This window comes from Hylobates moloch, unplaced genomic scaffold (assembly GCF_009828535.3).
Source record: "Hylobates moloch isolate HMO894 unplaced genomic scaffold, HMol_V3 SCAFFOLD_4, whole genome shotgun sequence".
NCBI lineage: Eukaryota > Metazoa > Chordata > Mammalia > Primates > Hylobatidae > Hylobates > Hylobates moloch.
The window spans coordinates 31833897-31851680 of record NW_026652279.1 but is presented as its reverse complement, the minus strand read 5'-3'; the positions used below and the strand labels follow the sequence as shown (position 1 = coordinate 31851680).

At 46.4% G+C, this 17784-nt stretch overlaps 1 protein-coding gene across 2 annotated transcripts in view; it reads right to left on the bottom strand.

Annotated features, from left to right (window-relative positions):
- LOC116466773 (FYVE, RhoGEF and PH domain-containing protein 5) overlaps window positions 1-17784 on the bottom strand; it is a 124731-nt gene that overhangs the window by 37343 nt on the left and 69604 nt on the right. For both annotated transcript variants that reach the window (XM_032149802.2, XM_058437312.1), the window contains exons 4-5: window positions 15286-15344; window positions 15144-15174 (exon numbers count right to left, since the gene is read on the bottom strand). In XM_032149802.2, coding sequence (XP_032005693.1) covers window positions 15144-15174; window positions 15286-15344 — 90 coding nt within the window. The remainder of the gene's footprint in view (window positions 1-15143; window positions 15175-15285; window positions 15345-17784) is intronic.

Here is a 17784-nt window from a genome sequence, read left to right as displayed (position 1 = left end):
TGTCACAAGTACAGAATTAGGAATGACTGTTAATCTTTTTGTTTCTACTTTCTAAAATCTATCATGATCAATGTACTTCTAAAACTAAACTCAATTTAATAAATATAAAAATTATATATGGGAGCTGGGCACGGTGGCTCACGCCTATAATCCCAGCACTTTGGGAGGCTGAGGCGGGCAGATCACCTGAGGTCAGGAGTTCAAGACGAGCCTGACCAACATGGAGAAACCCTGTCTCTACTAAAAATACAAAAATTAGCTGGGTGTGGTGGTGCGCGCCTGTAATCCCAGCTACTCAGGAGGCTGAGGCACGAGAATTGCTTGAACCCAGGAGGCAGAGGGTGCAGTGAGCCGAGATCGCGCCACTGTACTTCAGCCTGGGCAACAAGAACAAAACTCCATCTCAAAAAAAAAAAAAAGTTACATCGGGGTTCTCTAGTCTGTTCCATGTATCCTATTTTTAATGCAAGTACTATGCTGATTTGGTGACTAAAACTTCGTAGTAAATTTTGAAGTCAGGTAGTGTGATGCTTCCAGCTTTGTTCTTTTTGTTCGGGATTGCTTTGGCTGTTGGAGGTCTTTTGTGGTTCCATATAAAGCTTAAGACTTTTTTTCTATTTTTGTGAAGAACGTCATTGGTATTTTGATAGGGATTGTATTGGATTTATAAATTGCCTTGGGTAGTACTGTCATTTTAGCAATATTAGTTCTTCTAATCCATGAGCATGGAACATCTTCTCATTTTTGTCTGTGTCCTCTTCAATTTCTTTCATCAGTGTTTTATGGTTTTCCTTGTATAGATCTCTCACTTCTTTGGTTAAACTGATTCCTAGGTATTTTATATTCTTTGTAGCTATGATAAATGGGATTGCTTTCTTGATTTCTTTTTTAGATTGTTCACTTTGGGTATATGGAAATGCTACTGATTTTTGTATGCTGACTTTGTATTCTGCAACTTTGCTCAATTTGTTTATCAGTTCTATTAGTTTCTTGGTGAAGTCTTTAGCTTTTTCTGAGTATAAGATTTTGTCGGCTTTTACATCAGCACTTTAATATCAGCACTTAGGGCCAAGGATGAGGGATCACTTGCACCTACGAGTTTGAGATCAGCCTAGGCAACATGGCAAAACCCCACCTCTATGAAAAATACAAAAATTAGCTGGATAGGGTGGCAGGTGCCTGTGGTCCCAGCTAATTGGGAGACTGGGAGGATCACTTGAGCTTGGGAGGTCAAGCCTGCAGTAAACTGATTGCACCACTGCACTCCAGCCTGGGTGACAGAGTAAGACCCTGTCTCAACAAACAAACAAATAAACAAAAAACAAAACAAAAAACAGATCTTGTTGTCTGTGAACCCAGATATAAATCCACACAATCACAGCCAACTAATCTTTGACAAAGGTGCCAAGAACATACACTGGGGAAACGACAGTCTCTTCCATAAATGGTGCTGGGAAAACTGAATAACTATATGCAGAAGAATGAAACTAGACCTCTATCTATCACTATACACAAAAGCCAAATCAAAATGGATTAAAGACTTAAATCTAAGACCTCCAACTATGAAGCAACTAGAAGAAAACATTGGGGAAATACCCTAGAACATTGGACTAGGGGAAGATTTTCTGCACAAGACCTCAAAAGTACAGGCAACCAAAGTGAAAATAGACAAATGGGACTACATCAATCTAAAAGGTTTCTGCACAGCAAAGGAAACAATCAACAAAGAGACAACCCACAGAATGAGAGAAAATACGTACAACCTATTCATCTGACAAAGGATTAACAACCAAAATATATAAGGAGCTCACACAACTCAAATAGCAAAAAAAGCCCAAATAATCCGATTTAAAAATGGGCAAAAGATCTAAACAGATATTTCTCTAAAGAAAACATACAAATAGTCAATAGGTATATGAAAAAAGCTCAACATCCAATCATCAGAGAAATGCAAATCAAAACTACCACAAGGCATCATCTCACCCCTGTTAAAATGGCTTTTATCAAAAAGACAGGCAATAACAGATGTTGGCAAAGATGCAGAGAAAAGGGAACCCTTGTCAGCGAGAATGTAAAATAGTACAGCCACTATGGAGAACAGTATGAAGGTTCCTAAAACACTAAAAATAGAACTACTGGGAAGATCACTTGAGGCCAAGAGTTCAAGACCAGTGTGGGCAACATAGCAAGATCTCATATCTTAAAAAAAAAAAAAAAAAAATTAGCTGGACCTGCGCCTGTGGTCTCAGCTACTAAGGAAGCTGAGGCAGGAGGATCACTTGAGCCCAGGAGGTCAATCCTGCAGTGAGCCATGACTGTGTCACTGCACTCCAGCCTGGGTGACAGAGTGAGACCCTGTCTCAAAAAAAGATAAAAAAAAAAAAAAAAAAGAACTAACAAGTGCTCTAGCAATTTCACTACTGATTAGATATTTAAAAGAAAGAAAACTAAATATATCAAAAAGATAGCTGCACCCCCTTGTTTTTCGCAGCACTATTCACAATAACTAAAGTATGGATTCAACCTAAGTACACCTCAACAGATGAATGGATAAAGAAAATGTGGCATATATACACAATGGAATAGTATTCAGTCATAAAAAGGATGAAATCTTGTCATCTGCAGCAACACAGATGGAACTGGAAGTCATTATGTTAAGTGAAATAAACCAAGCACAGAAAGACAAATATTGCATGTTCCCACTCACATGTGGTAGCTAAAAAAGTGGATCTCATGAAGATAGTAAGTAGGCTGGTGGTTACCAGAGGTGGGAAGGGGGTGGCAATGAAGACAGGATGATTAATGGCTACAGATGTACGTTTTGATAAAAGAAATAAGGCCAGCCACGGTGGTTCACACCTGTAATCCCAGCACTTTGGGAGGCAGAGGCAGGTAGATCACCTGAGGTCAGGAGTTCGAGACCAACCAGGCCAACATGGTGAAACCCTGTCTCTACTAAAAATACAAAAATTAGCCAGGTGTGATGGCCGGTGCCTGTAATCCCAGCTACTCGAGAGGCTGAGGCAGGAGAATCGCTTGAACCTGGGAGGCAGAGGTTGCAATAAGCTGAGATTGCACCACCATTGTACTCCAGCTTGGGCAACAGAGACTCTGTCTCAAAAAAAAAAAAAAAGAAAGAAAAGAAAGAAAAAGAAATAAGACCGAATATTAGATAAATCAGTACAGCAACTATAGTTTACAATAATGGATTGTACATTTTGAAATAGCTAGAAGAGGCCAGGCATGGTGGCTCACACCTATAATGCCAGCACTTTGGGAAGCCAAGGCCGGAGGGCTACTTGAAGTCAGGAGTTCAAAACTAGCCTGGGCAATATAGTGAGACTCCATCTTTACAAAAAATTTAAAAGGTTGGCTGGGCTTGTTGGTGCATCACTGTAGTTCCAGGTATTTGCTGAAGCAGAAAGATTGCTTGATCCCAGCAGTTCCAGGCTGCAGTGAGCTATGGTCATTTCACTGCACTCCAACCTGGGTGACAGAGTCAGACTCTGCCTCTAAAAAATAAATAATAAATAAATAAATAAATAAAATAACTAGAAGAGAATAATTTGAATGTTTTCAGCATAAAGACAAATATTTAAGGTGACACATATTCCAAGTACACTGATTCGCTCTTTACAAATTATATAAACATATTAAATGATCACATACCCTGAAACTATGTACACCTATGATGCATTTTTTAATAAATTAAAGAATAAAAATTTATAAAGAATATAAGCTTTCTTTCTCACAAGAAAACTATTTTATCTTCAAATATATTTGCTCTTGCATGAGGCCTAGCTCTACAGTTTTAAGTACACGGCTGGGGTGCGGGCGGGGAATCCTGAAACCACCTTGAGCTGTGGAGCAATGCATATTGGGAAAATCCTAGGGTCAGAGATCATGCACTCTTGCCCAAATGGAGAGGTTCAAATCACCCTCAACACTCAGGAAAGATGATTCCTCTACCTTGTTGGATTGTCTCCCTGATGGGGAGCTCACTATGGGGCAAGACATTTCACCCCACTGCTGGTCAGTTTTCTTTCTTTTCTTTTTTTTTTTGAGATGGATTTTTGCTCTTGTTGCCCAGTCTAGAGTGCAATGGCACGATCTCGGCTCACTGCAACCTCTGCCTCCCGGGTCCAAGTGATTCTCCTGCCTCAGCCTTCTGAATACCTGAGATTACAGGCACCTGCTGCCACGCCTGGCTAAATTTTTGCATTTTTAGTAGAGACAGGGTTTCACCATGTTGGCCAGGCTGGTCTCAAACTCCTGACCTCAGGTGATCTGCCCGCCTCGGCTTCCCAAAGTGCTGGGATTACAGGCATGAGCCACCGCGCCTGGCCTGCTGGATAGTTTCTACTGCTGGGAAGATCTTCTTTAGGCCAGATGCAGTGGTTCACATCTGTAATCCCAGCGCCTTCAAAGGCCGACACGGGAGGATCGCTTGAGCTGAAGAGTTGGATGGAGACCAGCCTGGGCAACATGGCGAGACTCTGCAAAAAATATAAAAATTCTCCAGGCATGGTGGTGCACGCCTATAGTTCCAGCTACTCGGGATGCTGAGGTGGGAGGATCACTTGAATCTGGGAGGTCGAGACTGCAGTGAGTTGTGATAGTGCCACTGCACTCCAGCCTGCGTGATAGAGCTAGACCCTGTCTCAAAAAAACAAAAAATAAATAAAATAAATAAAGGTCTTTTGTATATAAGGATTGAAAAGTAGAAAGTGCCTGAGAGAGAGGATGGCCAGCCCTTCCTCCAGGAAGCCGTTCTGGCCTTCTCTCCCCAAGTGAAAGCCAGAGGCTTTTCTACTCCTCCCTGCAGGGGAACAGTGAGGGGTAGAAAAGAGGACAGGCAGGTGGGATGGGACAGAGAGAGGGAAACGGGGACAGAGAGAAAAAGAAAAACAAGGAAACAGATCCAGTGAACAGATATGAGAGAGAGGGAGAAAGAAAGAGAAAGAGAGAGAGAGAGAAGGGGAGAATGGGAGGAAGAGAAGGAGGGAAGGAGGGAGGGGGCATGAAGGGAGAAGGAATAAGGGCTCCAGGGTGAGATGTAGAGACTGAGAGACCCCCTCGCACTGTGCCTCCAACATCTGCCCAGAGGCATGTGCCTGCACCATCAGACAAGGAGAGCAGATGTGGAGTTTAAAAAGGTCTGTGCTTCCTGAACACCTCATCCTGTCCTGTGCTGACCTCCTGCTGATAGCCTGCTCTGCCCGGAACTATGGGGAGGGCACATGGAGGGTGGCCCACCCTGGCTTGCAGTCTCAAGGAGGGAGGATGAGCTGGTTCCTGCCCGAGACTGGCCAGCCCCAGTCCAGCACAATTCAAGGTCTTGGGAAACCGCTAGCCCCAACGTGAATGTCAGAAACCCTCGAGGGGCTGAGTCTTAAACTAATGAATGGACTCTCTGGGATAAAGGTATATGTGTTCCTATGAGGAGGCCACATGGCTAAGCCATTAAGAGAAACTGAATGTCCTTGTACAGAAGTTATCAGAGCCTTTCCTGAAAGGATGGCCATCACCAACATGACTCATTTCAAAAACTAGAGTGTAATCAGAATTGCCACAAACATCCGTTCTTAAAACTCATGCATTGGCTGGAAGTGCTGAGTGCCAGCCTCACCATCCATCACTCCCTGAAAGGGTTCTGCTGTCTCATCAACTCATCAACTTGGGCCTATCATCACACCTGGGGGTCCTGGCAGCCATCTGAGAGGGAGGAAGTGGGTAGGAGGCACCCATCCTCATTCCTGTATTCATTCAGCAAATATTCGGAGTGCCTGCTTTGCACCAAGCCCGGAGGAAACAGTGGGAGCATGGAGAGATGCACTTCTGCCCTCAGAGAGTTTGCAGTCTGGGTAATTGTTCCAAAGCCATGAGTAAAAAGATTATTTCAACACAGGGGCCTATGTTGTGATGGGGAAAAGCATAGGACCCAGCAAACCAGAGAAGGGAGACCTGGCTTGGCTGAGGGAAAGCCTTCCAAGGAGGCAGTGCCTATGTCGAGACAAGAGGTAAGCATCCCAGGCAGAAGGGATGGCAGGTGCAAAGGTCCTGAGGCGGAAGAGGAGCTGAGGGGTGGAGTACAGTTCAGGTGGAGTGTGTGGCCGTGTGTGCAATGATCGTGTAACGCTGAGAATATACTGAAAACCATGAAATTTTACACTTTGAAGGGCTGAAATATACAATATGAGATTTATATCTCAATGAAGCTGTTAAAAAAAAAACTGGGTAAGGAAGTCACAGATTGAGAGAATATGCACAATCCCCAGATCTGAAGGTGGACTTGTGTCCAGAATACTTAAAGAGCTTCTAAGAGCAATACGAATAAGATATCTCAATTTTAAAAAAAAAAAAAGCAAAAGAAACATTCAAAAGCATTCCCAAATGGCTAATAAACAGAACAAAGGATTCAATTTTATTAATCATCAGGGAAATGCAAATTAAGCCACAGGGAGACACCACTACACAATCGGCAGAATGGCCACGAGTACAGAGGCCGACAATACCAACATGTTGGCAAGAGTGTGGAACAAACACTGGTCTCATACACTGGAGGGGAAATATATTGTTTTAACCTCTTCATTAACCTATCTGGCAGTTTCTAGTAAAGCTACGTCTATGCTTATCCTGTGACCCCACAATTCCTCTCCTGGGTAAATACCAAGGAGAAATGACTTCAGGTGTTTATGGTGACGTTCACAGCAGCTTTCTAACAGCCCAAACTGGAAGCCATCCACGTGTTCACGCACAGGAGCACAGACAACCCGACTATGGGCTATCCCTACCAAAGAACACTGATACCCATGAACAGCTGGCTAAATCTCACAGACTGTTGCGCTAAAGCAGCCAGACACGTAACAGTACATAATTTATGATTCCATTCCATCCAAGAACAAGCTAAACCAATCTCATGTGACAGAGAGCAAAACAGTGGTAACCTTTGGGAGGGTATGACAGGAATTTTCTAGGATGATGGAAATGTTCTATCTGGGCGAGAGTTACAAGTGTACAAACATACGCCCCTGGGGGAGGGAAGACAAGCAAGGGCTCCCCATTTTTTTCACCTATCCTCCAAACTCTTCGTGGCCCCTCCTGCCCTCAGCACCAAGTTAAACTCCTTGGCCTGGTGACCATGTCCCTGCAGGAGCTGGTGCAGCTACCTCTGCAGCTTACTGCTCACTTCTGTGTAACAGTGGTTCTGCAATTTGAGTGTGCATCCAAATTACCTGCCAGGCTTAGGAAAACCGATTGCTGCCCACCCTCCATTCCGCCTGAGTTTCCATTCAGCAGGTCTTGGCTGGGGCAGGGTAATTTTCATTTCTCACAATTTCCCAGGTGATGCTGACGCTGCTGGTCTGAAGACTATGCTTTGAGAACTACTGCTTTCTATGAATCCTCTTCTCCAGCCTCTGTGTCTTTGTTCTGCACTTCCATCATCCAATATACATCTTGCTGATCTTTCAAAGCTACTTTAAAGACCACCTCCTTCATGGGGCCCTCCTGGGTTACTTCAGCAGTCAGTCTAAGGGCCTCTCAAGTGTCCTACTCCAGAAATTTGGGGTCACATCCTGAAGGGAGCTACTCTAATCTCAGAAATGTCTTTGAAGTCTATTATTTTAACTTAAAAAAAAGAATGCATATTTTACATTAATCTCTGAAATATATCCGTATCTAGTTTAATTTATTTAACATTATGTATCTGGAGCAAAATGGAGGTTTTTAGAAAATACGCCATGTTTAGCCAGAGGACTTTGGCCCTCCTGGGCACCTACTGCACAGCTGGGGCTGGGTTACATGTATGCCAGTCTGAAAAAGCAACAAAATATTGCATTGTCAGACTATTCACGTATCCTGCATGTTTCTGTTATCTCCCCTCTAACTAAGAGAGAGCAGTGTGCCTCATTCACTTCTTTTCGACTTCAGATTTGCTCGGCTTTGTTCACGACTGTGCTTAATGTCTGGTACATCAATGATTAGGCTGTTACAGATCAATTAAGTAAAAATCTCTGAGGGTGGAACCTGAGCATCTGTGGTTTTTTGTTTTTTGTTTTTTTTTTTTTTTTGAGAAAGGATCTCACTCTGTCACCCAGGCTGGAGTACAGTGGTATGCTCATAGCTCACTGCAGCCTCAAACTCCTAAGCTCAAGTGATCCTCCCACCTCAGCCTCCCAAGTAGCTGGGATTATAGGCATGAGCCACCATGTCTGGCTAAAAAAAAATTTTTTTTTTTTTTTTTTTTTTTTAGTGATGGGGTCTCACTATGTCCCAGGCTGGTCTCAAACTCCTGGCCTTAAACAATCTTCCCGCCTTGGTCTCCCTAAGTGTTGGGACTTCAGGTGTGAGCCACCATACCGGGCCTAAATGTGCCATTCTTAACTGGCCTCTGGGCCTTTGCAAATGTTGATCCCGTTGCCAGGCACAGCCTTCTTCACTGCACCCTCACCTGGCTATTCAACACATTTTCCTCTGGGCATCCCTCTCTAACTCCAAGAAGACTGGGCTGGATGCCTCCTTCAAGCCCCTAAACCTCCGTATACCCCCCACCACTGCGTTACTATTGTTCTTTTTCATGCCAATCTCTCTCTCTAGACCATCAGTGCCTTGAGGGCAGAGACTTTCCCTGCCGTCACTCTCTGATACGTCACCCAGACCAGGTGCTCAGGAAGTTTATTTTCTTATTTTAATTTTTTTTTTTTTTTTTTTTTAGGGACAAGGTCTTGCTATGTTGCTCAGGCTGGAATGCAGTGGCTATTCACAGGTACGATCAAGGTACACTGCAACCTGAGCTCAAGTGATTCTCCTGCCTCAGCCTCCCAAGTAGCTAAGGCTACAGGCATGCACCCCCATGCCTGGCAGGAAGGTTTTTTTTGACTGAAGAAAGGATAGGACTGCTGGGAGGAGAACTTGCTCCACCATCACTCATTCACTGGATACATACTGAGCATCAGCTGTGTACCAGGCATCATAAGCCACTGGGAACAAGGGTACGGGTCCAGCTCTTTGCCCTCAAGGAGCTCAGAGTTTAGTGATGAAGGCAGACAGCAAACAAGCACCTAAAAAGAGCCCCAAAACACATGACGCAAAACCTGACAACTGACGGAGAGACATACAACCCAATAATCATGGCTGAGAGGTCAATACACCTCTCTCAACAATGGACAAAAAGTGAGGATGCAGAAGACTCAACAGGATCCGTGAGCTCGACCTACGCAGCATCCACAGAACACCCCACCCAACGAAAGCAGAGGGCCCATCCTTCTCAAATACACATGGAACATTCTACAGGTAGGCTAGGGCGTATGCTGGGCCATAAAATACATTTAAATAAATTTAAAAGGACTGAAACCATACAAAATATGTTTTCCAACCACAATGGGATTAGCAGAAGGATAAATTAGACATCAGCAGCAGGAGATGTGGGAAACACACAAATACTTGGAAGTTACACGACACAGTTTTAACTAATCCATAGGTCAAAGAAGAAATCACACAGGGGATTATTAATAGAAAGTATTGTGAGCTGCATGAAAATGAAAACACAACATAACCAGTCACAAATACATAAATTAGGTAATTTCAAACAGGGAAAGGTGGTGTGAAGAAAATGAGGTGTGCGACAGAGTGCAGAGGAGGGAAGTACACCCACAGCATGTCACCCTCCCTGTGTCCACACCCTTGCCACAGCCTCATCGGAGGGGAGAACACGTCCCTGCCCCTTACGCCTTTGGGCCCGGCCATGGCACCTGCTGCTGCCACTGGGGTGTGTGTGGAAAGGATGATGTGCCAGTTGTGAACTTGATTCTAAGAAGCCCTCTGCTGTTTCTCCTGCCATCGCCATGGGAAGAGCTTCCCAGGGTACGTGCTGCCCCTTCAGCCTAGGCCCCAGGATGAACACACAAGAAGCAGAGCCACCAAGATGAACCCAGCTTTCACTCAGCTTCCTCTGCAACTAGGAGTACCCAAGGATATGAAAGGAGAAGTTTGACAAGTGGAGCTTTCAAGGGGACTAACCCAGCTGAGAGGCATGACCTATTGCTTTTCTACCTTTCTCCTTCTTTCTGCCTGGGATATAGATGCAATGGTTAGAACTGCAGCAGCCATCCTGTGTTCATGAGAAACCTTGGAAATGGATGCTGCAGAAGGAACTTTAGTCCCTGAGACTGTGTGGAGTTGCCAAATTTGACCTGGATCTCCTGCTTCTGGATTTATTTCACATGAAAGAAGAATCTCTAAATTACTTAAGTCATCGTAATCGAGTTTTTGTTACTAGCAGTCAAACACAATTCCTAACCAACACAGAATGTTTAGGAAAAACTTCTGTAGTAGACTGTCTTTTCCAAAAATACCCACAACAATATCTCCTATCTCAATGGTCTTTATACAATGTGAGCTTAATATTCCTCCCATTGAACAGGAAAGACTACGTCCCCTCCCGTTGAACCTGGGTAGATCTTTGTGACTGTCTTACTCATAGGGTATGGTGGAAGTGGTGCTATAGGACTTCCAAGGCCAGATCATAAAAATGCCATGCACTTCTACCTGCTCAAGAGGGACACTTACTCTTAGAACCCAGCCACCATGCTGTGCAGAAGCCCAAACTCACAGAGGCAGAGACCACATGGAGTGGCCACAGACAAGTGTTCTGGCCAACCTTCCAGTTTAAGTCTCGGACAACAGCCAGCCTCAACCACCTGATGTGTGAGTGAAGATGTAGGGAGCCGAAGGCCCGTGGGACATGACCAACTCAGCATTCCGCTGGAGGCTATATGATCAAAGAGCAAACTGTTTATCATGAATGCAGGATGTGGGCAAACTCACGACTGCGCCTGCCGACAGAAGGTTTGCTGGAGGCATTCACTCCCTGGCGCTGAGGTTACCTACCATGACATCTAGAGAAGGCAGTCTTGCAAGCCTACTCTGGAGCGAACAGCTGACCCCTTCTTCCACCTTCCTCCTCACTATCTCTTTTGCCTAATAAATACAGAGGGCTGTGTAAAGCTCTGGGCCCTTGTCCACTAGAGGCAAGGTGCCCCCGACCCCTTCTTCCAAATATACTCTTTTGTCTACTACGTAACTCGCACAGACCTAGGGGGACTGAACAAAGGGGGCGAACGCGGCAATAAAAGACAAGAGACCCAGCTCCTAGACATCAGGTCACCCCCAGTCTTCGAGTCTTCCAGCTGAGGCCCCAGACATCATGGAACAGAGACCAACTCCCACCACCATGCCCTGTCCAAATTTCTAGTCCAGAGAATCTGTGAGCATAAAAACATGCTTGTCTTATGCCACTAAGTTCTGGGGCACCACTAGTTTGAAGTGGTAACACTTGAGCTGAGACCTGAACGGGAAGATCAGGGGTAGGACATTCCAGTAGAGGGAAGAGCAAAACTGTGAGATGTGAATGCATTCATAGTATCTGAAGAACAGTAAGAAGGCCAGTGTGGCTGAAGGCAGTGATGAAGTAAACGGTAAAGGAGGTACTGCCACAGAGGTGGACAGGGGCCCCGTCATGTGGGCCTCCTGTGTGAGGAAACTTCTCCTGGGGCAGGATGGTGACAACTTCCAGAGTTATCTCCCAATCAGCAAACTGGCTTCTGAACAGGCCTTCTGAATGCCTTAGCCCAAAGGAGGGCTTGGTAGGAACTTTTGGCTTCTTCTAGGAGAGACTTGTTTTAGATGAAGAAACAGAGGATAGAAGGTGTCCAGGTACCGCACCTGTTCAAAATCTCTAGCTGTTCACCATATACAAGGAAAGGCATAAGCTCCTTGGCCCAGCATTTTTGGTACTTCTCGATCTGGTCCTAGCCTTATTTGGGGATCCATTACTTGATCCCTGATCCTACCTTCTACCTGGCTCTCCAAAATTTTCTATGTTCTAACCATGTGTGATGATGTGTCATTCTCAAACATACCATGAGCCTGTGAGCATTTGCTCATGCTGACTCCCTTACTTTACACGCCCTCTTCCACCACTACCCTGGCCTGGTGAACTCCCTGAGAGTCCATCTCAATGGCACCTCTTCCGCAAACCTTCCTGCATATGTCTTTCCCTCTCTCATGCCCCTGCAGATTCTGCATAAAACTACAGTTCTGCAAATTATACTTACACAGAGTAATGAAAATTGTCTGTTCACATACTGATTTCTCCTCGCCACCTTCACCCTCTCTCCCTGCAAAAGGAAACCTACTCAAGGGTAGGTTCTGAGCCTTATTCAGCTTTGGGGCTCCAAGACCTATTTCAGTGCCTACAGTAAACATCCTGTGATGTTTCCAGAATGAATGGTCAATTCAGATGGATAGATGAATGGATGGATTGCTGGTTGGATGGGTAGATGAGGAATGGACGGATGGTTGGATAGGTGGGTAGACATCTGAGTAGTAGATTAATTGGGAGTGAATGAGTGCATGGTTGTGTCACTTGATGCATTAATAGATGAAATGACAGATGAGTGGGTGAAAGGCTGGCTGGCTAGGTGGATGGGTAGAGACTGACAGATGGGCAGGTGAGGAATGTTCTTATGACTGGGTTCCTGGAAGGATGGAAGGCAGCCGTTAAACCAGAAGTCAGTAAGCTTTTTCTGTAAGGGGCCAGATGATAAATATTTTAAGTTGTGTGAGCCACGTGTGGTCTCAGTTGCATATTCTCCTTTGTCTTTTTTCACAAATGTTTAAAAATGTAAACTCCATTCCTATGGAGCCCATAGGCTACACAAACCAGGGACTGTGGCCATCAGGATGACTAGAATTCATGGAAGCCACTGAGTTAGCTATAGCTACCATGTGACAAGCACAGGGCTGCACCTCAAACACAGAAGGCCACTCCCCGCCCCCAACATCAATAGCACAATGAAGCCAGGACCTTTCCTGCTGGGGAGATTTGGGAGGCACCGTCAGCTCCTCCTCATCACTGGACAGCCTTGGGATCTCAACAGCACCAGTCTCTAAGAGGAAATTCTGAAGAACTTGCCAAGCTTAGCAACCAGGGATAGATTCGAAGCCGGGGAGTGGTGAAGATTGCCCCAAAGTCTATGGGTCTCCTTTAAGACTCATGTCCCTAGCTAGGACCTGGAGTCACACTGGGAGATGTCTGCCCCCTCTATCCCCGTAAGCACTGATATGATAAAATATAGCTCCAGACCCCACGACTTCCTGCAACCAGCTTCTGAGTGGTGACTTTTTTTTTTTTTTTTTTTTTTTTTAGACAGAGTCTCGCGCTGTCACCCAGGCTGGGGTGCAGTGGCACGATCTCGGCTCACTGCAACCTCCGCCTCCTGGGTTCAAGTGATTCTCCTGTCTTAGCCTCCTGAGTAGCTGGGATTACAAGCACCCACCACCATGCCTGGCTAATTTTTGTATTTTCAGTAGAGATGGGGTTTCACCATGTTGGCCAGGCTGGTCTCGAACTCCTGATCTCAGGTGATCAGCCCACCTCAGCCTCCCAAAGTGCTGGGATTACAGGCATGAGCCACTGCGCCTGGCCTGAGTGATGACTTTTATGGGCTCTCCCTTCACCCCATCCTTAGGATAATATTATGGATTACCAGGGGCTTCAATGTCTTTCCAACTGGCAGGAAGCAGAGCAAACATAGATGCAAGTTTCCCAGTTAAAACCCTCTTAAAAAGTCATAAAACAAAATTGCCCAGCCCCTCTGTCATGCTGTCAGCCCAGAAATAAGGGAGAGAGAAGAAAAAAAAAAAGGGAAACTGATCCTTTAGGCCTTTGCCAAATAGATCTTTTAGGTATAAAAGCTGAATGGGGGCTGGTACATTTCATACTTGAGGGCTTTGGGGTTCAAGAGTACACACAAGGCTTTTAACCTGCGGGGACAAAAATGAGGGGCCGAGAGCACCAGACCAGAGTAGTGCTCTATCCGCCCTCCTGGGGTCCTGGCTGCTATCAGCTCACGCAGGGATGTGATGCCAGGGTGACATTGCTGATAGGGACCTCAGCTGGGTTCAGCAAGAGGCCTGGTTTGGTGTTGAGTGCGCTGGTACACCCAGAGATGGTCCCTGCCCCATGGAGCTCTGAAGGCAGCCAGGAACACCCAGTGAATGCGAGGGGAGTGGCCTGGGAGCCAGGAGACCCGGCGCTTGTCCTGGCTCCACCACTGTGTGACGCGGGCCATGTCACTTCCTCTGGGCTTCCACATCACCACCTACAAAATGTCCAGGTGCACGTTCCCAGCTCTGACATTCTTGGAGATGGTGAATGATTCAAAGCACCATAGAATCCAATGCTCAACCATGGCAAGAGTGCAAACTGCCCAGAGAGAGCTCAAAGGAGCAGGGAGCCTGAGTCCGCCATGGTCCCCTACTTCCCGAGTCTTTGCTGTGCCCTCTTCTCACGCTTCCCTATGGCCTAGCCCCAAACATCACCTCCTCAGGGAAGCCTGCCCAAGGTTGTTGGTCACCCCCCTCATCCGTCCCCTTTGCTGGCCAGAGAGCTCCTGGGGAAGGGCCCTGTCTGACCTGTCTTCCCATTCTCCAGTTCTTGTCACGCAGCGAGAGTTCAAAACAATGTCTACTGAACTGAATTGAGCTGACTGCAAAGGCACACTCTGCAAGCTGTCCTGTGAGTTATGAAGGGGAGCAGTGCCTGATGTTCAGGCTGTCTCCAAGTCTGGCCTCCTTTCCTCTGAAAGCCCAAAGGAGCCCCTCACCACCAGCTCAGGCACTACCGCCCTGACGCTAAAGAGACTGAGGAAGACTCTTGATACCCTCAGCTGCTCTGTCACCAGGCAGACACTTTCTCCATACGAACATAAACATCACACACACACAAGTACACAAACTCACATACACAAACTCACACATAGCAATGCCCAGAAACACTCCGCTGTCCTCTTCCTGCCTTTCTCAGCAAGAGGGCTAAGGAAACCTCAAACATCCTGCCCAAAACCTCAGACCATGCCCCCACGCACCCCATCCCTGAGCAAGGAGACGCATCCGCTGTCTGCCCCCGGAAGCACATTAATCAGGAGACGGACTTCCCTGAAAAGCCTCGGTGAGTGCTTGCCTGCTGCCAGGCCTCTGTTAATGGAAATCACCTCTGTCTCCACATTGCTTTCCTGCCTCTTATATCACAGACTTGTAAAAGGGCAATTAGTTTTGGACAATTAAAATGATTAACTCACCAGATTTAAGTGCTGGAGCATCTCCACGTATCTGCAGAGGGAAAGAGGGTTGAGGCTGCATTAATCCCCATCCTGTGTAAGCCCAGGAGGGTGACGTTTTGTTTATAAGCTCAAGGCCACAGGCAGCTCCTTGGGGACTCACGCTTTCTCTGAAGATAGCAGTTCCTGTGCGATGACAAGGGCTCTGGACTGTCCTTCCAGCTGTGGGAGGAAAGAGAGCAATCAGGTGGGACAGGCATCAGTGGTTTCTGGAATAGGCCACCATGCCGCTGGAGGCAAGTTCCAAGCGTTTCTCAGACCATTTCCTGGCACTCATAACCTGTATGTTCTTCAACAACTTATTTAACCTCTCTGCACCTCAGTTTCCTCATCTGTAAATGTGGATTTTATTTTAAAAATGTATTTATTTTATTTGAGACAAGGTCGTGCTCTATTACCCAGGCTGGAGTGCAGTGGCGTGATCTCAGTTCCCTGCAGACTCGAACTCTCAGGCTCAAGCGATGCTCCTACCTCAGCCTCCTGAGTAGCTGGGACTATAGGTATGTACCACTACCCCTGGCTAATTTTTAAAATTTTTTGTAGAGACAGGGTCTCATTACATTGACCAGTTCAAGGCTGGTCTTGAACTCCTGGGCTCAAGCAATCCACCCACCTTGGCCTCCCAAAGTGCTGAGATTATAGGTGTGAGCCACTGAGCCCAGCTGTAAATGCAGATTTTAACAGCACCTAACTCTGAAGGTTGTTGAGCTAATGCCCGGCATGGCACCTGGCATTTAGTAAATGCTCAATGGCCATGATGATGGCATGACCTTTATATCCCACTTCATGACTCCACCAATCTTGAGCAACCTGTGGTGCCCTGTACTGAGGAATTCTCTCTTTTCTCTTGCTTTGGTACACGCTGTTCCCTCAGTGTCCTTTCCCCCTCCTCTACCTGGCTAACTCACAGTCATCCTGTAAGACTTAGCTACGGCAGCACCTCCTCCAAGAAGCCTCTCCTGATCCTCCCCGCTCAACGGGCTGGGCTAGGCATCCTTTCTGAGCATCCCCCTCTCATGACACTTATCATTACTGTGAAACAATTACATCTCTCCAGGAGGACAGGGACCAGGAACTCCCACCTCTGCATGACCAGTGCTTAGCATATGGTAGTTCTCTTTGTTGACTGAAAGAGTGAGTGAGGAGTGAGTGAGTGAGTGAGCAAGCGCACATTCATTCCCCTTCGGAAGCACTAACTCTGCAGGCTGACCTCAGATGGTGAGCTATTTAACCCATCTGAGCCCCAGTTTCCACACCTATGTGATCTGGAAATAGACTGAGATTATGTCTATAAACAGGAAGGATGGGCTGGGCTGAGCCAGATGCCTGGGCCTTCTGCCACAAGCAGGCTCCTGCTAGGTGGCCCCAAACCTGCCAGATATCAGACACAACTAGTGGCTGGGATCCAGAAATGCAAAGACACGCTGTGGCGGCCTGACGAAATAGACAGGGGAGGCTGCGAATGTGCAGGCATGGCTGGCAGCGGGTGGCCCATGGCAGAGCAGAGGGCACTCAGCTGGGAACACCTGCCTCCTGGTACAACTCTACACAAATCACTTTCAAGGTCAAGCCTCAGTTTCCCCATATGTGGACAAACTAACTTCTAAATTCCCTTCTGTGCTAAACCTTGCGTGTTACTAAACTTAAGGAGCCGCTCGTCAAGTGAGTGATCCACTCTAGTGGTGAGAAAATCACTGCTGAGAAAGTCACTGCATAGTGTTGTGGTTAAAAGCATGGGCTCTGAGGCCAGGCACAGTGGCTCACGCCTGTAATCCCAGCACTTTGGGAGGCTGAGGCGGGTGGATCATGAGGTCAAGAGTTCGAGACCAGCCTGGCCAACACAGCAAAACCCTGTCTCTACTAAAAATACAAAAAAATTAGCCAGACATGGTGGCGGGCGCCTGTGATCCCAGCTACTCGGGAGGCTGAGGCAGGAGGTGGAGGTTGCAGTGAGCCGTGATTGTGCCATTGCACTCCAGCCTGGGCAACAGTGTGAGACTCCATCTCAAAAAAAAAAAAAAAAAAAGCATGGGCTTTGGAACTAGGCAGTTTCCTGCCTCTAACTCTTATTTGTTGAACAAGTCATTTAGCTCTCTGTGCCTCAATTTTCTTACCTGTGAAATGGGCACAATAGGAAAATAGTATCCAGCACATATGCATGTCATAAGGATCAGATGAGTGTCTATATAGAGAATCTCTCACACTTGGAACTGTGCCTGGCACACGGCAAGCACTATCGAATTATTGGCCATCATTATCCTTGTTGTTTTTGTCACTGAGGTGGTGCCAGGAGCAAAACCAAGTAACCAGGGATAGAAGAAGGAAAAAAAAAATTTATAGTCGAGTAGGGGAAAGGCCTTAACTGCAAAATGAAGGCTGGGCCACTCCTCTGACAGTAGCAGCAGAGACAGTGGAAAGCAAATGGACTCTGGAATCAATCACATCCATTTCAAACCCAGCTCCAGCACTGTCTCATGGTATGATGTCTGGCGAGCCCCCATCTCTGAGCCTCAGTGTTTTCGTCTGAGATCTGGTAGAGAATAACCAACCCGGTCTCACACACTGGCTTCTTGAGGATGCCTTCCTGACTCAGGGCCTCTGC